We start from the raw sequence: 25,448 nt of genomic DNA, 5'->3' as shown, positions 1-25,448 counted from the left end.
CTGGAATATCATCCGTCAACCAGTGGATAGCTGTTTGTTTCAAAAACATTTTAAAACCCATTTTTCTTTGCCTCACTGATTTGTAAACTGCATAAGAATTAAATAATGCGCAATTTATCATATATATTGCCAACCTTTTTGTCCATTTGACCGTCCTCCGCAATATCGAATAATATGAAAGGTATTGGTCGGCCCGGTCAACACCTTTCATATGTTTATTGTAGTCAATGAGTGCATTCGGTGTGACAATTTTCTTTTTTGATGTTCTGTCAATATTCTGACTTTCTTCCATCTCCGCAGAATGAATCGAAGAAATCAGGTATACAGGCTTTTTTGATTGCCACACTTGTAACAATATATCATTTTTCCTTATAAATTTTGTTTCACCTTTTTTCAAAGAAATTGTTTGAAAATCTTTAGGTATACCTCGATTTTTCCGGATTGTTCCACATATTCTGAATTTGTTTTTCATAAGTGCTTCACAATTTGCGACGCTATTATAATAATTGTCCATATATATATGGTACCACGAATCAGTGTATGGAGACACTACTGTTTGTATCGTTTCCAATAATCGCTTTCCTTCGCCGCAATAAATTTCCATGTTACAGATATATCCTGTATCACTTTCGCACAACAAACGAACCAATATTCCATATTTAACGATCTTGCCAGCATTATATACCCTAAAGAATAATCTTCCCCTCCAAGGTACGATCCCTTCATCTAGTGATAATTGCTGATGAGGTTTGTAAATATTTATAAATTTAGGCACAAAATAATCTAGTACTGGTCTCACTTTGCAAAGTCTATCTGATTCATTTACGATATCCGCATTATTATTGAAGTGCCAAGCTTTCCATATCTGTCGGAACCTGTCTCTCGTCATCGTTTTACCAAAATATGGCGTCTCCGTCCATGGCTCCGTGGTCCAATAGTCATCTCTTCTATCTTTGCGCACCTGTCCCATGAGAACAATTAACCCTAAAAACTTCTTCATCTCTTGAGGGGTTATATCTTTCCACTGTAGGCTTTTTTTTGAAAGTTTGAAATTATTCCTATTTTGATTATAATACCTGTTTGACTCCTCTACAAGAAATTCAAAAAAATCATCTCCGATAAATAATTTCACGGCATCTTCTATATTATTTATAACAGTATCTGTGTTTAATCCTTGATGCCCTAAAAAATCTTCTAAGACCGGTGGATTATCAACATGCGACCATTCTTCTCTCCCGCCTTCTATATCTGACTCTGAGTCAGAGCTGGAGCTCGAAATTCTTCGTCGCCTCAATGTCCTGGGACGCACCATTACTTCATCATCACTAGAATCTTCATCACTTGTACTCGCATTTTCAAGATCGCTATCACAAGAATAATTGGACAACTTGTCTGCACAAAACTCATCATCACTATAGTCTGAATGCTGCGACATTCTAGGTTAAAGCAAATAAAAATAATACTAACTGAAAATAGCGGTACTCCGATAGATATCTGATATAAAAAAATAATTATTATGCGAACACTTTGCGGAACGATTTTATTTTATTTGGTTAAAAAATTCTATATGAATGTCTTTATCACAATATATTTAAATATTTAAACACGTAATAATATTCACAAAACTCAAAACTAAAGACGTCCGGACACAAGAAGTATTTCTCAATAACTATTCTCTTTGCATGGTGAGATATCCAGGGATATCGGTTATAAAATGAGAAAACAATACATTGGTACCCTAACGGTATTGTACTCGACCAGCGCCATAAAGTGTTCTCTACTTACAAGGGATTTTTATGATACCTATTACCCCAATGGGTATGAAACGGTTCGCATACACAGGTAGGTATCTTTGTGAACGGCAAACAAACATTTGGTAATACGCAGTTACAATCGGCCCGAGTTTACACGTTTCCCGCACTCCACCGCAAACCTATATGAACCGAGTTAAGACGGCTCCCGCGGAGTACGCGCAATTCACGCGAGCCGACTTAACTCGTTTCCCGCAATCCAAGTGTTAATAACCTGTTTTTCCGTTTCTCCTGTAGATGCAGTAGCCCATAGGACTTTTGAAAAGCTATCTACAGAGACATGTAATGCCCCAAGACGTCCAAAAGGAGTATAATGTGTTACATCCATTTGCCAGATATGGTCCCTTAGCAAACCTCTAGGGTTGACTCCTGTGTTAGGCCCTTGAGGTAGATGTAACATGCAAGTGGGACATTCCTTGATAATCTGTTTTGCTTTCTGTCGAGAGATTGAGAATTGTTTGGACAACATTTTAGCAGGCTGATGTAAAAGCTGATGAGACTCTGAGGCCTCTTTTAATAAAGCAACCAATTGATCAGCATGTGCCTTTCCCTTAGTTAATGGGCCAGGTAATACACTGTGAGCCCTGATATGAGTGATATAAAAAGGGTATTGTCTCTACTGCACAATCTGCTGAACTTTTTTAAACAGTAAGAATAAATTTTGGTCACTAAGCCATTTCAACCAGGCAGTTTCAATTCTACTTACTAGGCCCGAAGCATAAGAGGAATCAGAAATTATATTAATAGGCTGTTGGAAATCTTGCAATGCAGCCTTAATAGCTTCTAATTCAATTCTTTGCACAGAAGTATGACTGGTGAGTATAACTCGGTCTGAATTTATAGTATGATAGGCAGCTTTCCCAGTAGATGACCCATCAGTAAAAACAGTTAAAGCTCCAGGAATTGGTTCCTGCCTAGTATTTTTTGGTATAATGATGGAGGTCTTATATAAAAATTGTAGTAGTTTATCTTTTAATAGGTGACAGCTAAGTTCCCCTGAATATCCATTTCACCCAATTTGCCAATTTATATCAGTCTGAAATAACATTTCTAATTGCTTCCCAGTGAGGGGAAGATAGATGCATTTAGGTTCTTCTCCTCTAAGCTGCCTGCAATGCTTTCTAAGCTGGTACATCAATTGAGCCATCAGTTCTACATAAGTAACAGCAGTTTTAGAGGACTGATGCCCTAGGTGGACCCATTCAATAATAGTGGGAGAGTCTTTATTTTGGAAGATGACTCCAGTAGGACTATTTGCAGTATGGTTAATCTGTCCCAATAAAGGCAATTCAGGCGTCATCTGTTAGTGTTCTGGGTGAGGAAAGGTTAGAGTCACCCCTAAGTAAATTAAATAAATTTGTCATTTCTCCCATAGAGACTTTTAGGTAAGGTCTTAACCAGTTAATGTCCCCTAATAATTTCTGAAAATCATTTAAAGTTTTAAGGCAATCTTTTCTTAGTTCCACCTTTTGTAGCCTAATGCATTGGTTTTCAATTATGGTTCCCAGATATTTAAAAGGTGTTTGATTCTGTACCTTTTCTGGGGCAATTTTTAAGCCCCATTTAGGGAGCTCCTTTTCTTTTCTTTTTTTTTTAATATATTTTATTAATTTTTTTACAGAGAGGAAGAGAGAGATAGAGAGTTAGAAACATCGATGAGAGAGGAACATCAATCAGCTGCCTCCTGCACACTCCCTACTGGGGATGTGCCCGCAACCCAGGTACATGCCCTTGACCGGAATTGAACCTGGGACCTTTCAGTCCGCAGGCTGACGCTCTATCCACTGAGCCAAACCGGTTTCGGCAGGGAGCTCCTTTTCTAATTGGAAAAATATTTACAAAGTCTGCTCTTCCCGTGGACTTGCTAAGAGCAAGTCATCCATGTAATGGATAATGTAACATCGGGAATATCTGTCCCTTAAAGGCTGAACAGCTTGAGCCACATATTTTTGGCACAAGGTAGGGCTATTGGCCATTCCTTGAGGCAAAACTTTCCACTGATATCTTCTCATGGGTTCTATATTATTAATAGATGGCACTGAAAAGGCAAATCTTTGTTTATCTTGAGGTGCCAAGGGAATGGTGAAAAAACAATCCTTAAGATCTACTACTATGAGAGACCAATTTAAAGGTATTTGTGAAGGCGCTGGGAGTCCAGGTTGCAAAGCTCCCATGGTATGCATAGTAGCATTAACTGCTCTAAGATCCTGTATCAATCGCCATTTCCCTGCCACCTTCTTAGGTATAATAAATATAGGCGTATTCCAAGGGCTATTGGAAGGCTCTATATGACCAGCTTCTATTTGTTCCTGTATCAATTCATGAATATGACCTAATTTCTCCTTGGTTAATGGCCACTGATCCACCCATATAGGTTTATCATCTTTCCATTGTATAGGATCAGCATGGGGGCGAGGAGACTGAGCAGTGACCACTCCTAAAAAGGTTGATATCCTCGTCTTCCTGGGTTTTCTGCGCCTTGACCAGTCTGATATCCCATCTGAGTTACAAACTGCTGACCTTTGCCAGTAATAATACAAGCTTGTAAACCTCCTGGCCCCATAAATTGACTGCAATTCCAGAGACAATGTAGGGCTGAAACCATCCTGCCTATCCTTCCTCATCTTGCCACCTTAAGACTGCAGTGCTACGTTTTGTTATCAGGAACTCCTACCCCCCTAATTGAGTCCATAGCTTCTGCCATGGACCAACTTGGAGGCCAGAATTCTTTGCTGATAATGCTGACATCTGCCCCAGTGTCTACTAGGCCTTTAAACATTTTTCCTTCTATCCTCAGATTAATCATAGGACGGGTTTTGCTAATTTCCTGTATCCAATAGATGTCTGAGCTTCCAAATCCTTGCATTCCTCTTTTCTTGTTTATAGCCTCGCCTTGTTGAACATAAGGTAAAAGTAGTATCTGAGCAATTCTTTGTCCTGGAGTAATTTGTATAATATGATTACATTCCAATATTACTTTAATTTCTCCCTCATAGTCTGAATCTATGACTCCAGGCAAAACAGTTAATCCTTTCAGAGTGTTTCCACTCCTCCCTAAAATTAATCCTAAAGTTCCTGGTGGCACAGGTCCCCAGATTCCTGTAGGAACAGCTTGCCGAGCCATATTGGGGGTCAAAGTGACCGCTGTAGTACTGTTAAGATCTAAACCTGCCCTCCCTGGAGTGGCCCCAATCAGAGAGTCCACTGTGGGCTTTGCAGGGCAGATCTCCCCTTTTATTGACGGGGCTGGGGGTGGCCCCGCTGGCTGTTTCCCTGCGGTTGGCCATACCCTGTGTCTTGATTTAACGGCTGCCCATTTTTATGGAATCTGGATTTACAATGGCTGGCCCAATGGTAGCCCTTCTGGCATCTAGGACACAGAGAGGTTGGATCTGTGTTGATCGGCTCACGAGGCGGGATTTTCGAGCCTTTCCCTAGAGCACCTCCTTGTGTCCTTCTTAGTTGCCTACATTCTTTTCTAAAATGTCCTGTTTTTCCACAGTTATAACACCTTTTATTTTTTACGGTTACAGCGGCAGCGAGTAAATTCGCTTGAAAAGTGCCTGACCCCACATTCTGACATGCTCGAATCATTTCTGTAATGGTACTACCTTTTCTCAGAGGCATCAGGCATTTCTTACAATCATCATTGGCGTTTTCATAAGCTAATTGCTGAATTAAAATGTCTCCTGCTATCTCATGTTGAATCTGTCGTCTCACTGCTCGAGTGAGACGAGCCACAAAATCAGAAAATGATTCTAAAGGCCCCTGTATACATTTACTAAAAACTTCCTCAGAGTCCCCTTTTGCTGGTAAAGTCCACCAAGCTTTCCTTCCACAAGCTCTAATTTGCTCATATGCCAGTTGCACATAATTTAACTGGGTTCGCACATCATTATATTGTCCAAGTCCTGCTAGCATTTCATAAGTTATTTGAGCATTCAGCCCTCGGTTTATATGGGCTTGCTCCTGGCATTTCTCCAAGAATTCTCCCTTCCATAGTAAATAATCTTCTCTATCCAGAGTTGCACGAGCTAGAGAATACCAATCATGAGGAATTAAGAACGCTTCAGAAATATTATTCATAATTTCTCCTGTAAAAGGAGCCATTGGACCATTTTGGACTACACTTTCACGTAAGGCCTTTATCATTTTAAAGTCAATTTTTACATGCTGTCTTATTATCTGATTCAGTTTTTCTTCCCGCTCCTCACTAGGAGGAGCGGAGGGAACCAGTCGAGGAGACTCCTCCTCAGCCTCTCTAAAAGGCTCTAGCAAACGCAATATTGTGTTCCCCATGGAAAAATAGTTTTTTGAGATAAGTTTTTTCTTGCTGCTGACCTTTTTTCAAGTTCTGACTAACTTTTTGGCAACTTTTAAGATCTAACGTACCTTCTTCAAGAAAAACAAAGGTTATGTTCTATAATAACACGCAAAAATTCTAAGAGATTACCTTCTGAAACTTTAACACTTTAAACATGCAAATCAAAAGTCTATAATAAAGTTTCTTACTTTTAAAGACGAATCTACTTTTTAAAGCCAAATCCTGCCCCATTAGCCTGGTTAAGAAAACGTTCCCAGCCTACTTACAGATCCGGACTTCTGAAGTGATCCTGGGCATTGCCTGCGGTGAATTTCCCTCACCTTTTTTCGGTGAATTTTCCGCACGTTTTCGGTGAAACTTCCTTTTTTTCCGCTCTAGCGAAACCTTCACTTTCAGATTACCCGTTGGGTGCCAGATGTCGAGTGTGTTTCCCTCCACGTCCCGCGTGGTTCAGGGCTCGGGATCTGAAAGAGGAGCCGCACACAAATGAGAGAGAAAAGAGACAAGAGACAATTTGGAAATGTTGGGGAGCCAGGTGGGCAAGTCCAACTCAAGGAGAGGGACTTCCACTCATGCTCAGGCAGCTCCAACCTTTTATTTGGTCTGGGGTAGCCCTAAGGTAAGGAGGTTTCAATGACACACAGATTAGCTCATCAGCAGACAATTTCCAGTAATAGGCAGAATATCTAATCAACAATAATCAACAAGGATTTACATGAGTATCTAAGGAATTAAGTGAATTAAGGTGGGGAGGATGCTTCAGCTACCATTATCTAGATTAACTAGATTAATTTTTATTTTGTTAATCCTCACCCGGGGATATTTTTCCATTGACTTTTTTTTTAAAATATATTTTTATTGATTTCAGAGAGGGAGAGGGAGAGAGAGATTGAAGCATCAATGATGAGAGAGAATCATGGATTGGCTGCCTCCTGCACACCCTGTACTGGGGATCAAGCCCGAATCCCGGGCATGTGCCCTTGACCAGAATGGAACGTGGAAGCTTTTGGTCCGCAGGCTGACCCTCTATCCACTGAGCCAAACCAGCTAGGGCTCCATTGACTTTTTAAAAAATATACTTTTATTGATTTCAGAAAGGAAGGGTGAGGGAGAGAGAGATGGAAACATCAATGATGGATCATTGATCAGCTGCCTCCTGTATGCCGCGCACTGGGGATCAAGCCCACAACCCAGGCTTGTGCCCTGACCAGCAATCGAACCCGTGACCCCCTGGTTCATAGGTGGATGCTCAACCACTGAGCCCACCGGCTGGGCTTTTTCCATTGACTTTCAAAGAGAGTGGAAGGGAGGAGGAGAGACATCGATTGGTTGCCTCCTGCACTTGGGATCAAGCTTGTAACCTGGGTACGTGCCCTTGTGCCCTTGACAGGAATTGAACTTTCAGTCTGCAGGCCTAAGCTCTACGCACTGAGCCAAAACCAGCCAAGCAGGGATCCTCAATTTTTAAGCATGTAAAGAGGTTTAAGACCAAAAAGTTTGAGATCCATTGCTCTAAATAAATCCTGTCTGTCTTGGCTCTCTCTCTTACCCTAGCCCTTGGTGTTCTTACCGCCAAGAATGACCGTGCCCTTGTTGAAATCCTCCCCAATCTTTAAGAACCACGTTATGTTCTACATCCTCATCCCTGATCATCCCAACCAGAAGCCTCTTTTTAAACTTTGAACTTCCCCTGGGAGTCATTTATCTGCCTTGTACTTGTCTCCTTATTAAAAGTGAACTCCCCACTCCCCCTCCCCACCCCCCCACCCCCCGCCAAAAAAAGTGAACTCCTTGAGACCCAGTGTTTACTCCTTACCCAAATAGTGTAATATATTGTGTATGCATGGACTATTTTAGGCAACAAGCATGACAGAGAGGTTCACTGTTTTTTTGTTTTGTTTTGTTTCTTTGAACGAACATTAGAAAAGAAGTACAATCACTGGTTCCCAGGAATAAAATAAAGAACTGTTCAGGAACTGTAGCATTGTTCAGTAAGAGTTGAGATGCTGTTCTACCTAATGACAACCAGTGTAATTGATTAGAAAAAAAAATGTATGTGAGCTATCCTTAGAATATTTACATTTATTTGGTTATAGTTGGCATTCCGTTTTTTAAAACTAATTTTAAATTCTTAAAAATAATTTTAAATAATATTGCTATTTTCTATCTACCAGTTTCCTAAGGATAATACGTTTTATCTTCTCAAACTTAATAAAATTAGCAAAAAGATTGTTTCAAGTGTCATGTATTTTATTTTTTAATCTTTATTGCTGAAAGTATTACAGATACCCCCTTTTCCCCCATTAACCCGTCTAGCCTGCACCCACTGCCCCCTCTTCACCATGGGTTATGCAGATATGCATTCAAATTCTTTGGTGAATCCCTTCTTTACCTGCCCCCCGCTTCCCTCTAAGATTCCACAGTCTGTTCCATGCTTCTATGTCTCTGGGTCTATTTTATTCATCAGTTTATTTTGTTCTTTATTCCACATATGAGTGAGATCATGGCAAATAGTCATGTATTTTATTTTATTTTTAAAAATATTTTATTTTTATTTATTTATTTATTTAAAATATATTTTTATTGATTTCAAAGAGGAAGGGAGAGGGAGAGATAGAAACATCAATGATGAGAATCATTTTTCGGCTGCCTCCTGCAAGCCCCCTGATGGGGATCAAGCCTGCAACCCGGGCACATGCCCTCAACCAGAATCGAACCTGGGACCCTTCAGCATACAGGCCGACACTCCATCCACTGGGCAAAACCAGCCAGGGCATATTTTTAAAAATATTTTAAATTGATTTTTACAGAGCGGAAGGGAGAGGGGGAGGTAGAAACATGGATCAACTGCCTCCTTCACGCCCCCAAAAGCGGGGAAGAGCAGAGAGAGGCCGGGTGACCTCCTGTGCATGGGTCGACACTCAACCACTGAGCCACACGGGCTGGGCTATGTTCTGTATTTTAAATAGATTTTTCGGTCAAATGCTCAGTAAAAATGTATTAAGAGCCTACAGTAAAGGACAGCCTGACCAGTACAAGACGTTCAATAAAAGTTGGTCTGGCCCTTTAATTTTCCCCCCTTCCTTGACTCCACCTCGTTTTCCTTAGTGCCCTTTTACCCTGACTCTTTTAGACCCAAGGCGGCCGCCGTAGGGCGGGGTGGCAAGATGGCGGCTCCCGTGCTGGCTGGTGCGGTGAGAGTAGCATCAGGTCAGTGGGAGAGCAACGCGCTCGGTTCTTGCCTTCACAGAAAGGGGGCCGCGCGGGATGGAGTGGGAGTTAACAGGAAAAAGCGGGGCGGGGGGGGGGGGGGCGTCCCGTTATTTGAAACCAGAAACTCTCGGACCCTCGCGTACCTGCGTGTCCCGAAGTTCCCTTTCTTACGGGCTCCTCGCCATCCCGCCTTCCTTAGAGAACAAACCGGAGGACAGGGCGGAGGGGGCCAGGACCACCCCTCACGACCTTTGACCTTGGCCGTTGTCTGCGTCTCGGAGCTTCGCGCAGTGGGGATGACCGCGAGCTCTGGCGCGCAGAGCGCCTCGCCGGCGGGCACGGAGGAAGCGGGGGTGCGGCTCGCAGGCGGCGCGGGGAGCGGGCGGTTCGGTTCCTTCATCAGCCCCCGCACCGGACGGGCTCCGGGGTTCCCGCAATGAGGGAGAAGACAGGAATGAAAGCAACTTAGCTTAGTCGGAAGAGGACTTTTGCAAAAAGTTAAAGGTCATTCAGATGTGGTAAGATTACAGTAAGTTACTTTCACGAAAAATAAATTAGAGTAAAATCCTGTGGAAGAATAGAGGTTAAAAAGAAGCCCCTCCCGCGTGGCTCGGTGGTTGAGCATCGACCTATGAACCGAGCGGTCAGGGTTCCCTGCGGTCCGGGCACAGGCCGGGCTGCGGGCTCCGCCCCGGTGCGGGGCGTGCAGGAGGCAGCGAGCCATGATTCTCTCTCATCGTTGTTGTTTCTCTCTCTCTCCCTCTCTGAAATCAATAAAAATAAATATTTTTTGAAAGCTCCGATGTAAAATTTCCAACTTACATAAGAGTTTCTTTACATGGGTTATTTTTAATTTGTGAAATAACAAGGAAAAATGTATGTAACATACATGAATGGCTTAAATACCGGTCTGCCTAGTTATGTTGCACTTTGTAGATATTGCTTTAAAAAAAATACGTATTTTTGTTGATTTCAGAGAGGAAGGAAGAGGGAGAGAGAGATCGGCCGCCTCCTGCCCGCCCTCCTGGGGGTCGGGCTGTGCCCTGACCAGGAACCAGACCCTGACCTCCTGGCCGCAGGTAGAGACAACCCCTAAGCCACCTGGCAGGGATTTTTTTTTTTTGAAAAGCAAAGGTTTGTGGTAATTCTGTGTGGAGCAAGTCTATTGGCTCCATTTTTCCAACAGGCACAGATGATGGTTTGTATTTTTTAACAATAAAATTTTTAATCAAGGTATATATATTGTTTTTTTAAGACACAGTGCTATTGCACAGTTAATAGACTACAGTATAATCTAAACGTAACTTTTATATACACTGAGAAGTCAAAAATTCGTGTGACTTGCTTTATTGTGGTATTTGCTTGATGGTGGTGGTGGGTATGGAGCCCACAGTGTCTGCAAGGAATGCCTGTAACTCTACAGCGAACATCGGAAAACTGACAGCCAGGTCAGGGCACAGAGCACCAAGAGCCTCTTCTGCACCCTGTGAGCCTCCCCATCGAAGTCCCATTTGGGGCCAAATATAAACACTTTTCTCATTATTATTGCCTTGTTCTTTTTTTTTTTCTGTAATAGTTTCAGCATCTAATTGTGCATCTTTTTAAAATATATATATTTCTTATTGATTTCAGACAGGAAGAGAGAGGGGGAGAGAGAGATAGAAACATCAATGATGCGAATCATGGATCAGCTGCCTCCTGCACGCCCCCTACTGGGGACGGAGCCCACAACCTGGGCATGTGCCCTGAGCGGAATCCAACTGTGACCTTCTGGTCCACGCTCATTGCTGCTAAATAATAGTCTCTTATCAACCGAAGGACTTGTATGCATGCATATAAGCATAACCAATGGACATAAGACACTGGGGGGTAGGGGAGGCCAGGGGATTGTCAAGGGCGGGGGGAAAAAGGAGACATATGTAATACTCTTTGTAATACTTTAAGCAATAAAACAATTTTTAAAAAAAGAAAGAAAAAAAATAATAGTCTCTTATGTGACTACTCCACAATTCTCCATTTTACTGTTGATAGGCGTTTTCAGTTTGGGGCAGTTATGTACAAAGCTGATTGACCTTGTTTCCTGCTATATGAGTGCCAGAGTTTCTCTAAGGTGTGTGTGTGTACATATGAAACTAGCTGTAGAATTGCAGCATCAATATGTGTATGTGTGTGTGTGTGTGTGTGTGTGTGTGTATATTCAGCACTGCCTGCTACTGCCAGTGATGTGTTTATTTAAAGTCACCCCAGCATTGTATTCTTTACTTCCTCATCAACAATTAGTATTGTTAGACCTAGAGATTTTTGTCAGTCTGGTATATATTTAGTGATGTCTCATTGTGGTTTAAATTGCATTTACTTGATTAGTAATGAGCCTAAAATACCTTTACACATGTGTAGTGTCCATTTAATTTTCTTTTATGAAGTACCCACTTAAATATGTTGCCCATTTTTTTATTCAGTTGTTTTATTGATTTATAGTTCTTTATATATTCTAGATATGCAAACTTTCTCATTTAATTGTGTTTTCCAATATCTTTTCCCACTTTGGCTTGCCTTTTTAGTTAAAGTATCTTTTTTTTTTTTTTTTAAGAATGAAGTAGGGGTAATTTATTTCAGACTTGCTATGACTCTTGAACAAAGGTGATATAGCTTGTCAGGTGGTATTCACACACTCAATATCTCTGGGGTTCAGTAATGCACCCTTCTTTTGCCCTCTGAAGCATAAGAATAGTGATATGTGTCCCCACAGTTTCTAACTCAAGGATACAGCACTATCACTAACACCCTGTCCCCATGTTTATTTTTTTTATTTTTTTTTTATTTTTTTATTTTTTTTTTGAGTATGCCAAAAATCTGGGGGAATCAAGGAGAATATTTAAGTAAACTGAACAACAAACTCACTAGGGAATTCTATTGATCTCTTATCCCCTCCCTCATGCCCCCCAACCCTCCCCGGCCTTCCCGCTGCAGTTTGACAATCTGTGTGAGGCAGCTCTGCCTCTGTATCTATTATTGTTCATAAGTTTATAAATGGTCTTTATTATCCATGAATGAGTGAGATCATGTGGTATTTTTCTTTCATTGACTGGCATATTTCACTTAGCATAATGCTCTCCAGTTCCATCCATGCCGTTGCAAATGGTAAGAGTTCCTTCTTTTTTACAGCAGCATAGTATTCCATCGTGTAGATGTACCACAGTTTTCTAATCCATTCATCTGCTGATGGGCACTTAGGCTGTTTCCAGATCTTCGCTATGGTAAATTGTGCTGCTATGAACATAGGGATGCATATATCCTTTCTGATTGGTGTTTCTGGTTTCTTGGGATATATTCCTAGAAGTGGGATCACAGGGTCAAATGGGAGTTCCATTTTTAGTTTTTTGAGGAAACTCCGTACTGTCTTCCATTAAAGTATCTTTTGATGAAAAGAAATTCTTGTCATCAACTTGAATTTATTGTCCTTGTGCTTTTGAAATAGATGACATAGGTGGGTATCAACTCACTTTGACATGTAGATTCCATTGAAAACACTTAAAAGTGATGTGACAGCTTATTTTTTAAATTTGTTTTTTTCTTTATCCTCACCAGAGATGAGATTTTTTCCATTAATTTTCAGAGAGAGAGTGGAAGGGAGGATGAGAGAGGGAGAGCGAGACGGAGAAACATGGATGTGAGAGAGACATTGATTGGTTGCTTCCCAGATAAAGGGGACTCCACACATCTAGGCCCTTCATGATCTGCCTTCTGATCTGCCCGCCCTGTTTCCCACTGCTCCCCCCAGGCATTTCCAATACAGTCGACACGCAGTGCTCAGCTCCTGTGGCAGGTCCAGTCCCCACTCCAGGCTTACATTTGTTTCAGCCTTGTTTTTGCCTGTTTTTTTATCCTACCTGGATTGTGTACCTCTTCCTCTCATGGCCTGTTCATTTTCTAGATGAGAGTTCAGGTACCTCTGCTGTTTTCTTTGCGTCCTTCTCCTGCCAGTCTTGTCTCTCCAGGGAGCTGTCGAGCTTTCGTGTCTGCCCTGCCATTGCACCCTGTGTGGGGTTCTACCTCATCAGAGCCTAAGATCTGGCGGGTGGGAATTCGTGTTCTATGTATTTTGTTTTGTACTGTTGAACATGGAACTAGGACACATCAGACTGGATCCTGGCGATGGTTGCACAACTCTAAATTTACTAAAAAGCATTAGGTTGTACACAAATGGGTAATTTTTTGGTGTGTAAGTTTGCCTTAATAAAGTTGGTAAAAAGCTCTACAGGTGAGTCTGATCTTCAGGACACATTGATAATGTATAACACTTAGTTGCTTTAAAAATTTCGTATTACTGAATTTTAAATATCTGGATTCATATGTTGGTGTGTCGTATTAAGCATGTATGCTTTTCCGTCTTTACAGGAATCTTACGGCCCCTGACTGTTTTGGCGTCTTCAGCCTATCGACACGGTGCCAAGAATGCCTGTCTCAGTTCTGCACTGTCCCCCCGACATCTTTGTCATGCTCAGACTCCAGTTGTTTCCTCTGCGCCCAGACTTACGACATGTGTCAGAAACCTGGCATGGGGGCACACTGGAACAATCCTCAATAGGTAGAGTATATCTCAGTAAACATGTTCTTGGACAAAAATTCTAAAATATTCATGCCTGCAAAGACATCTTAGAAATAGGGGATACTTTTGTGTACCTGCCGTTTGTTGCATAGACTTTGCCTGATGGAGTGGGAGAATAGGATTGACATCCATATGCCTGTGTGCCAGCAGCAGGGACTACCAGACAGCACACTTCTGGTTTCTGGGTGTGGTTTCCTGGATGGAAGCTGTCAGCGCGTGGAGGGTGAGCAAGATGCTCAGCTTACAAGGGTGGGCTGCGTGTGGTGCTCATTCAGTCAGCAGGCATTTAGTTAAGTACACCTGGCTGCCTAGCACTGTACTTGGCAGAAAGTTTACAAAGATAAACACGTTGAAATCCTTAGGAGGTGACAATCTAGTGGGCAGATGGGTTAAAAATCAGGTGATTGAAATATAATAGAATCAGTTCTCTCCTAGGGATTGAGAGGGTAGATGACAGTCCGACATGCAGGTTGGTGATAGTTGCTGTTATGTATGCATACATTCATGATCTTTGGAAGAAACAATGTATATTAAAAGTCAGCTGTGGCAACAGCATGGATGGAACTGGAGAGCATTATGCTAAGTGAAATAAGCCAGTCAATGAAAGAAAAATACCACATGATCTCACTCATTTATGGATAATAAAGACCATTATAAACTGATGAACAAAAATAGATACAGAGGCAGAACAGCATCGAACAGTCTGTCAAACTACAGCAGGAAGGCCGGGAGGGTTGGGGGCGGGAGGGGGGTAAGAGATCAACCGAAGGACTTGTATGCATGCATAACAGCATAACCAATGGACACAAGCCACTGGGGGGTAGGGGAGGCCGGGGGAATGTCAAGGTGGGGGGAGAGGGGAAGGAGACATATGTAATACTCTTTGTAATACTTTAAGCAATAAAAATAAATAAAAGTCAGCTGTGTTCCGGTGGAACTGCTTTACTTATTTCTAAGCGTAGAAATGGATTTTATCATTTAATCATTCTTACTGCTCAGTTAAAATTTTAAAAATCTATTTTAGAGTGGCCCCCCTGCTTCCAGATGTCCTGAAGCTACCGGTCAGAACTGTAACATACTACAGTGCACGAAAAGGCAAGAGAAAGACTGTAAAAGCTGTCATCTACAGGTTTCTCCGACTCCATTCTGGCCTTTGGCTGAGGAGGAAGGTGGGTCTTCAGCTGTCACTTGATTGAAAAAGGAGTGTGAGCAGATTAAAATGAAGCTGAGTTCAGCCTATTCACTGACCTATTTCTCCCACCTTACCAATAGCTGTTGCAGTGCTGTGCTTAAGTACTGGCGTGGCAGGCTTCACTTCATGTAAATGAATCCATGTGAAGGAACACGTTTAAACCTTCATAAACATTATTCACATGGTGAAAGTCTTCAGTGTAGGACAGGTTCATCTCAGGTCTCTTACATGACTGGCTTACCTGTGGGTGATGCGTAATAACCTGTGGGGAGGCTCTGTGTAACCCTCGAGTATTATATCAGAGGCGGCTCCAGCAGGCATTACTCACATGGCTCAGATTTGGGGGCTGAAGAGCTTTTCAGCCACCTTGAATTGGATTCTCCAGGCTTAATCTTTATGGGGCAGAACGTTAACCCCACATACACTTTTTTTTTTACTTTATATGTGTTTCTCTGTTGGTGAGTGTAATTGGGGACCATATGGGTCAGAACTCCAGTACTTGCTCTGGCCACAGACCACAGCCTAAGGGGGGCTGCCAAATTGTTACTGCTCTGTCCTCCCCCACAGTGTTGTGAGCATGACTAGGGGCTTTTTTGTTCATGTCCTTATTCATGGAAACAGTAACTGATCCTTAGAAAGCAGTGGACAACCAGAGTTTTGTAAAACCATCTTTGAGTTTTGATAACTATTCAAACCCTAAAGTCCTTTTATTATTTGGAAGTTAACCAGTGATTCTTTAAAGATCAAATTTTGCTTCCCTATAAAAGTAAACAATTGGTAGGACTTTGTCACTGTTTGATAGGTTGAAAGGATTATCCCCTATCTCTAAAACAACCCTAAATTTGTAAGTGAAGAGGTTGATTGGCACTCTCGGCTCATTTCTCCACTGGAACAATTCTGTGGTAGTTTCCTACACTAGTCGATAAAAGTTCATGTAATCCATGTAAGTCCGTGGTTGGCAAACTGGCTCGAGAGCCACATGCGGCTCTTTGGCCCCTTAAGTGTGGCTCTTCCACACAATACCACGTGCGGACGCGCACGTACAGTGCGATTGAAACTTCGTGGCCCATGCGCAGAAGTTGGTATTTTGTGGAAGAGCCACACTCAAGGGGCCAAAGAGCCGTATGTGGCTCACGGGCCACTGTTTGCCGAGCCGCAGTTTGCTGACCACTGACGTAGGTGAACTAAATAGTTAAGGTAATAGTTGTGAATTTTGAAAATTTTGGACTATTGGAAACATTTGCTCTCCCTTTTAATTCTACTAATTATTTCCAGGTCCTCACCTGACCCTAGATCAAATGAAATGGGTGGTTTTATTTGCCTTCCCCTGTCCCTTTTATTGGGGCCTGAGACCTCATGTTGTGGGGGACCTGGTCAAATTCTCCAGTCATAACATCTAGTCCCATTCAGGGCTCCAGAAAGTATTCCATCTGCAGAATGGCCTGTTTCAGCAAAATCTAATTTTAAGAGGAAAATAACAAATCTGGTCAGATTAATTCACACTAATGTGTAAAAAAAACAAAGTATTTTCTGTGGGACAGTTCCATCCAGGTACCCTAATTTTTATTATTTATTCTCCCCTTCCATTTCTGAACCTAGAGGTTGTCTAAATGTTTCAAATGTTTTCACATTGTTGCATTCCACAGAGTAATCTTTAAATGATACTGACAGTGATGGCTAGGACAGCAAATTAGTTGTAAGTCAGAGGTCCACAGGGACCCAGTTTGGCTTGTAAACTACAAAATTATTATACAAATATGAGGATTTTGATTTGAATCTTTCAATTTTAAATTGTAATCAATGGGTAGTAAAAATCTAATCTGTAGCATTTTAAAACCAGAACTCTTAGCCTTTTCTTTCTTTCTTTTATTTATTTATTTTTTATTTTTTTATTGATTTCAGAGAGGAAGAGAGAGGGAGAGAGAAATCAATGATGAGAGAGAATCATTGATCAGCTGCCTCCTGCACACCCCCTAATGGGTATCGAGCCCACAACCCAGGCATGGCAGGTGCCCTGACCAGGAATTGAGCCGTGACCTCCTGGTTCATAGGTTGACACTCAACCACTGGCCGGGCATGTTAACTGATTTCTGAGCATCACATACTATGGAGCTTGCTGGTCACAGTGATGACACAGAGCCTTGTCAGAAACCCAGGGCACCTTCTCAGCAAAGAGCTGTGGTTTTGTTCAGTTAGTGGTTTAAGAGGACCCAGGACTCTCACACGTGGCGTGGGTTCTCGTCTCCCCTCCCCTGTAAGTTACTCTGGTTTTAGGCAAACATTAACCGGGTGGCACCTATGGTCTCTACTTGTTTAAACTGGCTATGATTATAGTTTTTATATTCAATCTAATTTTCTGTTTCTTCAGAAATTAATTCTTCAAAATAATTTTAATAATTGTCATTTAAGTATAAATGTAATTTAATAATACATTTATGACAGTTCTGGGTTAAACATGGGTTAACCATTCCTTCACCACTCCTAGTAATAGTTTTACTGTATTCATTATTCCTTACAAGAGTATTTACTACAGAAATTGGTCCCTAGTGTGTGGAAAGAATAATTATATTTGAGAACTGTGCTTCTTGGCCCTTATAATACTTGGCCCCTTAAACGAACATAAATGTTATCAACCTAGCCGGGACGCCCTTCATGCTCCTCCACTTTAGGAATAAAAGTAGTGTAGTGCCTACGTCCTCTGACCTCAGTCTGCTACATAACCTTTCTAATCAGTAGCTATTTCTCTTTAATTTGTAAAATGAGGATAATAGTATGTTGTTGAAGATTGTTAAGAAATAATAAGGTAATGCATATAAAGTAAGCTATTATCTATCATTACCCTGTACTTCACCAGGCACATAGATTTATTTAGCTTTATTTTCTGTGGTTTTAACTTAAAAATTTTTCAAAATATTAAATTGTTAATATTTCTTTTTCAAACTACCCATGCTTTCTCCAACCCCCATTGAGAATCACATCTTTCTGAGAAACATACCAGCCCCAATGAAAGTCGGTCTTTGTTGCCATTGGGTCCATAAACCATGAGTAATAAAGCTAATGTAATGTTTGAAATGTCCTTGTAATATCATCTAACAGGCTGGTTATAAGAAAAAATTATGGAAGAAGACGGCTGCAAGGAAAAAGCGCCTGAGGGAATTTGTGTTCTGCAATAAAACCCAGAGCAAACTCCTAGATAAGATGACGACGTCCTTCTGGAAGAGGCGAAACTGGTATGCTGACGACCCTTACCAGAAGTACCATGACCGAACGAACCTGAAAGTGTAGGTCAGAAGGGCTGCGATTCCCGTTACTGGGTGTGCATCTTTGGGTATATGATGTCTTTGCAAAAATGAATGAAGAGTTGATGTACTAACTGATATGAAAACATATATATAGAACCAACATTAAACTTATCAGTTTTAAAATGTAATGGCTTAAACATTCCCAGCTTTGTTCAGGGATAAAATTAGTGATTACTTTTAACAAGTGGTCATGGCTTAACTAGTTGTTCCAGTTAGGCTTATTTAGTTACAAAAAATCTCAGGTTAGGACATAAAGACTCTAAAGCGAAAGAGAGTTCAAGCAGCGTGACCTCGTTTTCAAGGCCACCAGCCCACCTCCGTCTCCCACCCAGAACTAAACCAACTTGCAGCCTCGGGAAGAGCACAGATGCTATGGGGAGCCTGGATTGGAGGCACCTCCAGGAGCTGAGCAGCAGGGAATGTGGGTCCTTAGGCTTGGGGTCTGCATATATGTGTTTCAGTTCTTTATAGATTGTAGGCTCCATTTTCTATCTACTCACCAACTTGTCTGTCATAGCTTTTGCTCACTCTTAGTTTCTGCTTTTCTACATCATGACCCTCAGCTCCTGTCTCTAATTGCCAAGAGCTCTTAACTGGCCAGCTTATCTTTTAACACCAGGTCTCATCTCCCGTGGCAAACAGTGCAGGGATTGGCTGTTCTCAGGTCAGGAGCCCACCCTGACTCACTTGGCTGTGTTAGCAATTCATGTGGAGCAAAAAGTAATTACGAGGACAGTTTCACTTAGAGGTGAGCACAGGAGGCAGCACATAGCTAGTATATTTACTAGGTTCACTGTGTTCTCAGCAGTTCTTAGTTTATTGGGACAGTTTTTTTATAGAAGAGCAAAAGAAATAGCCTATGAGTATGCCCATTCATGAAGCAGAAGTGGCTATACAAACAAGTTGAAACATACTGTATTTTTTTTTTAATTAAAAAAATTTTTTTTATTGATTTCAGAGAGGAAGGGAGAGGAAGTGAGAGAAACATCCATGATGAGAGAGAATCATGGATCGGCCGACTCCTGCACGCCCCTCACCGGGGACGGAGCCCGCAACCCGGGCATGTGCCCTGACCAGGAATCAAACCTCAACCTCCTGGTTCATAGGTCGATGCTCAACCCTCGAGCCTTGCGGGCAGGGCGATACTGTATTTTTTTTTAAAATATATATTTTATTGATTTTTTTTTACAGAGAGGGAGGGAGAGGGATAGAGAGTTAGAAACATTGATGAGAGAGAAACATCGATCAGCTGCCTCCTGCACACCCCCTACTGGGGACGTGCCCGCAACCAAGGTACATGCCCTTGACCGGAATCGAACCCGGGACCCTTCAGTCCCCAGGCTGACGCTCTATCCACTGAGCCAAACCAGTCAGGGCGATACTGTATTTTTAAAAAGTTATTTTATCCACATGATAGTTCATATTTTTAATTGTGAGGATAAACTTTTTCCAAAATTTTCCAAAGGTACACTGTAGAAACTAAGGGGAAGAAGTCTTCTCAGTCATTTCAGAGAGGATGCAAGAGATAAGCATTTCTCATTTGAAGAGGGTCAGGGAAGCATCGAGGAAAACACAGTTGACTGAGTAAAATCTAGGGCAGTGGTTCTCAGCTCTCCCATCAGAATCATCTGGAAAGAATTTTTCAAACAATAGCACTTTGCCTGGTTGACAAACCATTACTTACTGCTTCAAATTCTTTAATAGCTGACGATAAGATGAAGGTCCCCTATTGTTATTAAGGGGAAAGATAAATCGAAATTCTGTGTCATGTTGTGCTAGGATCATTAGAGGAATTCTTTGAAATAGTGTGTGTTCATTAAAAGGAAAAGGGGTGACAATCGAGTTCTAAACCTAGACGGCCAAGTGCGTCTGTTATGGGACTAAGTCATAAATGACAGATGTTTGATCTGAGATGAGGTAAGAGCCTGACGCGTGGAATGGCATTCTGCTTGGATGGGCTTTCATTCCTCAGACTTCTGAGATGGCAGAAATCCACCACGGACAAGGCCTCCGGGCACTCCTCACCTCTGGCTCCTGCCGCTGGTGGAGGGATGGAGGCTGTGCCTGAAGAAGCTGCGGGGAGGCACTTTCCCCGCCTCTCTGCCGCCTTGACTTCTGAGTGCACATGTGGACAAGGCTCTGTCACTGTGGCCTAGAGCACTTTGGTTTCTCCTCTGGGCCTGGGACGGGAGAGACAAGGATGCAGCAGGCCTCAGCATCCAGAGGGACAGGAAGGGAAGGGCTGGTGGTAAACGCTTTAGGGTAAAAGGGACTTTCATGCCTATGATCTTTGTTTTGTGGGGGGTATAGGGATGGGCGTGTTTCTACAAAGCTGCTAATCCTCATACCAACCTTGCAAGGAGATATTCTTTATCCCTAGTTTAGATTTGAGGACACTGAATCTTACAGAAGGTTAATAAGTAACCCAAAATACAACTAATAAGTCACTCAGAACCCAGGTTTAACTCCTTGGGATCCTGTGTATTTTCCTGAGTTTTCTAACAACATGAAAATTAGTACCTAAATCAATAAGGAACTATAATCTAGCATTGTAAATACTAGATACTTCATGACACTGCACCATCAGTTCTTAAATTTTCTGTCACTTAACCTGGTTGACATTGGACTTGGCTCAGTAAATGAGTAAGTGGTTTCCACCTGTCCATCTCTTCATCTCCCTTTTGGTCTTCTCGCTCTGCCTTTCCTGCTGCTGCGCTTTACAGTGCCTGCGCCAGCCATATGCAGTGTAAGACTGAAAGCAGAGAAGGTGAGTGTTTCATTTGACATCTCAAACGCTGAGTTTCCATGTCTTTGCGACCACCCAGGAAGTGTAGTGGGCCAGCCCGTATTCTAAAGGCCGGGGCTGCAGTGGTGCCAGGGCGGGCGTAGCCCCAGCACCTCCACATGCACCACCCTCTGCCCTGCAGATGAGGACACAGGTTCCAAGAGGAAAACGACAGGCAAAAGTCTGCTCGCAGAATTAAACTGCCTTCCAGTTGAACTGGTACCTAGTTTCAGAGCTACCCGGTTTCTATGGCAACCTTTAAAAATGTAAAGCAAACAGACAACCAGATTTATATTCATGTGATCACCTGTTTTTCAAAACACTGGTGTCGTTTAATGTTTTCCTTGCAGCAGTTCTGTGCGGTGGGTTCAGGGCCAGGTCACCAGGCACAAGCCTGTTAGTGGCTGAGCGTTCAGCTTCTAATCCTTGCTACCTTCCACGTTTGTTTTCTTTCACATTTTTTTTACAAGTATTTTCTCTTTCCTCATAAGCCCAACATTACAAAGGTATTTTTTTTAAAAGAAAACCTTTAAGACTTTATTCAAGATATATACCAAGCATTATAACAAAACAGCAGAACGTCAGCCTTGGGAATCCTGGGATTTTATGCCCCTTGATGCACAGTCCAGTTTGCTGTTTTATTACAGAGCGTTCTTAGGGTCTACAGAACTAACTAGGGGAGTACGCACAGTCACAGGCCGGCACGGCAGCTGTCTGAGAACGAAGCTCACCCTTTACCGTTTCAAATACTGCGCGAGGGGAAGAATGAGGGAGGTGCTCAACGGTGGTCACTGTGGACAAGCACTGTTACCACAAACACGGACAGCCTCTGCAGAGAACACACATTTCAGGTCCAGCGAACGAGCAAGCTGTTCACACACAGCCAGCAGGGATGATGCTAAACTCTCCAGTTTCCAGGTACACCACCCACCACCTCCTCAGAAGCAGATCAGGTGTTCAATGGCAACTAACCAAAAGTTATTACAGAAAATGACAATTACAGACTTTTGAGCCAGCATTTTGTAAACAGCCTGTGTCTACCAGCAAATTAAAAACGTGTAGTTACCTCCTCAAGACAACACCACGCCACTACATGTACACTTGGAGGCGGTCACACTGTATGTCAGTCCACACACCAACAGAACAGCTTGCTGAATAAGTAAACACATTTTGCCAGAAATATGACAGCTCGTCTCAGTTGTACAATGAGTGTTTTTAAGAGAGAAACCAACTCCCTAATCAACACATGAAGGAAAAATAGTTACATTTACATTAAGACAGCAGTTTGGATAGCTTTGTATTTTTAAGTCTTGAAGGAGAAGTAATACAGCATGTCTGAGAGGAGAGCGCTTGGAACTTGTTTTTGGCATAGTCAAGTGCAAACTTGATCGTCTGTACTTGTTAAAACTGTCCATCGCAAAATAGTGAAAATCTAGCTTGCTCCCATTAGAATTATAATCTCTGCTGCTACAGGCATTATTTGGGGGAAGAGAGGGAAGCTGCTTAAGTGAAGCTTTTTATATACTTGTTTCTGATGATCCTGGGTACTCCCAACTGACAGATACACACCAAAGCATACATTTTCCCTCTGTCTGCAACTATTCAGTGAGCTTAGAGGAAACAGACTTTCTGTCTTCCCTAAGCAGGTTTTAGTGGGGGTGAGGCACAGACAGTGAAAAGACAGCTTCCGTCTGTCCTCTGAATTACAAATTTGTTTTTAGGTTTATTTTCCTAAATCCTTTTTGTAAATTACAAAGTCACCCTCAGAGTAATTATGGGGAAAAGGGATTTAAATATGCGTGTCTGATAACAGTCGACTTCAAGGAGAAGCCGCTGAGGGGGCTGGGATGTCGCAGTGTGTCATCAGGGAAGCCCGCTGATGCCATCCCACGGCTGGAGAATGAGCGGAACAGCCTCTAACGGGCCGCTGACAGCTGGTTGACGGGAAGTTCTATGTGGTAGGTAACACTAACTGTCTAGTCTTCAGGGCATATCTACGAACAAACACAATCCAAGAGTTGTAAATAACAGGGTTGTAGCCACTGCATGCATCACACGGAGAGAAAACACCAGCTCCAAGCACAAATACACACCTGCGTTTAGGTTCAGCTCCAAGGGGAGAGCAGCTACCTCGGGCCAAAATACTATTTAATCCAGACCCGCCTTTTCTAACAAAGTTCCTCACTAAGGAGGGAGCCCCCGTGGGTAGTGCGCTATTCTCCTACTAAGCCATCTGGGCTTGTATGAAATGCCCATAAGCCTGCGACTTCCCTCTCGTTCACACTGCACGAGCCAGAAGGGGAACAAGGGTGGAAGGAGCTGAGCAGTAAGTCGCATCCATGAAGGTCTCGGCCTCTAACATCCCCCAGAACCCGGCGTGTGGGTTGTGACACGGTGCCTCGGTGTTTTGTAGCACACACCTGAAAGCACGGTTCTAGTGTTGCATTGTTTGGCAGGTGGGGGTTTCTACTGTAGAAGAAGGCGCTCAGTGTAAGCCCCTCCGCCTGGGGAGGTTGGTCACAGCCAGGTTACCGTGGAGGAGAAACAGTCATTCATCAGGAAGTTTTGAAACATCCAAAATGATTCCTCACATGGGCTCTGAGTCCACATCCCCAAGGATTTTCCCACGGGTGAGCCACCTGCCCGAGGCAAATGGTAATTCCCGCCTCCCCCCAAAGGATTCGAAGCTCCTCACCCTGAACCCAAGGGGAAGACAAGCTTCCTGTGACTTCTCTTACTCGGGCTGTGTCCCTGACCTCCCTGCTCCTCTCTCCCCGACACACGGACAAAACAACTGTCTGCGTATGGACCGGCGTCCGCAGGGAAAGGGATGCTGAACTGCAGGGAAAGGGACGCTTTCTAAGCACAATCTAAGATGTGCTCTGGAATCAGAAACATTTTTTAAACTTCTGTGTTTGTAGTTTTCTTACATTATCAGAACCTCTGGCAGCCCTGGCAAGTCCATTATATGAAGCCAAAAGCCATAAATATGTACACTGTAGTCCAAAGTATTAGTACCAAGAACAAAAACAGTTTTAAAAAATGGCTTTGTTTGCATTTACAGGACTAAAAATGAAGTATGCAACAAATAAATTACAAATGTACATCTCAGCAGGGAGGGGGATTCCCTTATATTTCTACAAACACTGCTGTCTGTAATGACAACCCAACTGTGGAAAATTACTAACCTCAGAAGACTTAGGGTCACACACCACCCCCCAAACACTACCTGCCCTTTAGCCTTTCCCAGCAAAATAAAGACGGAGAAAACAATATCCTAAAAGGGGAGGGGAGAAAAGGCCATGTCTGTGAGGCTGCACACAGCACACCAGCTTGCAGACACCGTGTTGTTAGTGAATAGCTCTTTAAGGCAGAGGAGAAACGTTCTGTGTATCCGGTGCTGTTGGCTCGTCTCACTCATGTGGTTTCAGTGGCTGAGGATGAGGTACTTTTCTTCCTGAAGCGGGATCGAAGGAGTCTAGGCGGTGCCTGGCGAGGAAACAGAAAGAGGCATCTCACTGTGCATGAGCGTGGACTTGTGCGGACAGCGCCTGGCTGGGCTGTGGTGAGACATCCAGTCCCTTTGGCCCAGGGCTGGGCTGGGGGCTCAGAGCAGGACCGGAGCCCCTTTCCAGGCATCGCTGGGAGCTGCGCCCCCGGGAAGGCCAGGCCGCCCCCTCGTGCTCTCCCTGGTCTCCCAAGCGAAGGATGACGCATCTTTCGCATCTTTCTTGTTCGTTCCTCAGGAGCGAAATGACAACGAGTGACTCAGCAGAGAAACGCCTGCCTCCCATCTCTGCCCCCTTTGTTATTTCCTCTGGAACCCCCCCATGTTTCTCGGTGCATTGACATTCCCATCACCAGATGTCCAGCCCCCTTTAATTCATGGCAAACCACACAACAGAGTGAAGCACTGTCTTCAAATGTAAAGAGTTTTCTCCCAGCCTAGCGCTCAAGGGGGTTCACACCGGCTCTGCATTCACCTTTACCTGCACACACTGTCCTTCGCAGCTCTGCTTCCACCAGAAGCCCTTCTCCCTCCCCCTCTCCCTCTGGCTATTTCTGGTCCTCTGTACCACCCAGCCCAAAAGTCACTCCTGAGCCCTCCCCCAGGCCCATCACACCACCAGGATGTCACCTCCTTTGTTCTCACAGTGGCTCCTACATGAGAGGACGGGGCTCTGCACCCTGGGCAGGTCGCTCGCTCAGTCC

The 25,448-nt window shown here is 43.1% G+C and overlaps 2 protein-coding genes across 2 annotated transcripts in view; one reads left to right on the top strand and one right to left on the bottom strand.

Moving 5' to 3' along the window:
• The first annotated feature begins 9,260 nt into the window (after window positions 1–9,260).
• Window positions 9,261–18,579, top strand: MRPL35 (mitochondrial ribosomal protein L35). The gene is made up of 4 exons (XM_006103998.3): window positions 9,261–9,345; window positions 13,747–13,936; window positions 14,982–15,126; window positions 18,246–18,579. Exons 1-4 carry the CDS (start codon window positions 9,303–9,305, stop codon window positions 18,432–18,434), a joined length of 567 nt encoding a protein of 188 aa, XP_006104060.1. The 5' UTR covers window positions 9,261–9,302; the 3' UTR covers window positions 18,435–18,579.
• A 5,503-nt stretch (window positions 18,580–24,082) lies between these two features.
• Window positions 24,083–25,448, bottom strand: part of REEP1 (receptor accessory protein 1) — a 42,487-nt gene continuing 41,121 nt past the window's right edge. Inside the window, exon 6 of the mRNA XM_023745306.1 lies at window positions 24,083–24,725. Within this exon, the coding sequence (XP_023601074.1) occupies window positions 24,715–24,725 (11 nt within the window). The 3' untranslated portion in view covers window positions 24,083–24,714. The remainder of the gene's footprint in view (window positions 24,726–25,448) is intronic.

The sequence above is a fragment of the Myotis lucifugus genome, unplaced genomic scaffold, assembly GCF_000147115.1.
Source record: "Myotis lucifugus unplaced genomic scaffold, Myoluc2.0 scaffold_531, whole genome shotgun sequence".
Taxonomy (NCBI): domain Eukaryota; kingdom Metazoa; phylum Chordata; class Mammalia; order Chiroptera; family Vespertilionidae; genus Myotis; species Myotis lucifugus.
Note: the sequence above shows the minus strand (reverse complement) of the source record. Positions and strands in the feature narration are given on the sequence as shown.

Excerpts from the sequence above, each read along its gene's own strand:
- MRPL35 (XM_006103998.3), top strand. The coding sequence starts at position 9,303 with ATGGCGGCTCCCGTGCTGGCTGGTGCGGTGAGAGTAGCATCAG. Across the intron at positions 9,346-13,746 it reads TGCGGTGAGAGTAGCATCAG|GAATCTTACGGCCCCTGACT; the intron begins GTCAGTGGGAGA and ends CCGTCTTTACAG. Across the intron at positions 15,127-18,245 it reads GCCTTTGGCTGAGGAGGAAG|GCTGGTTATAAGAAAAAATT; the intron begins GTGGGTCTTCAG and ends ATCATCTAACAG.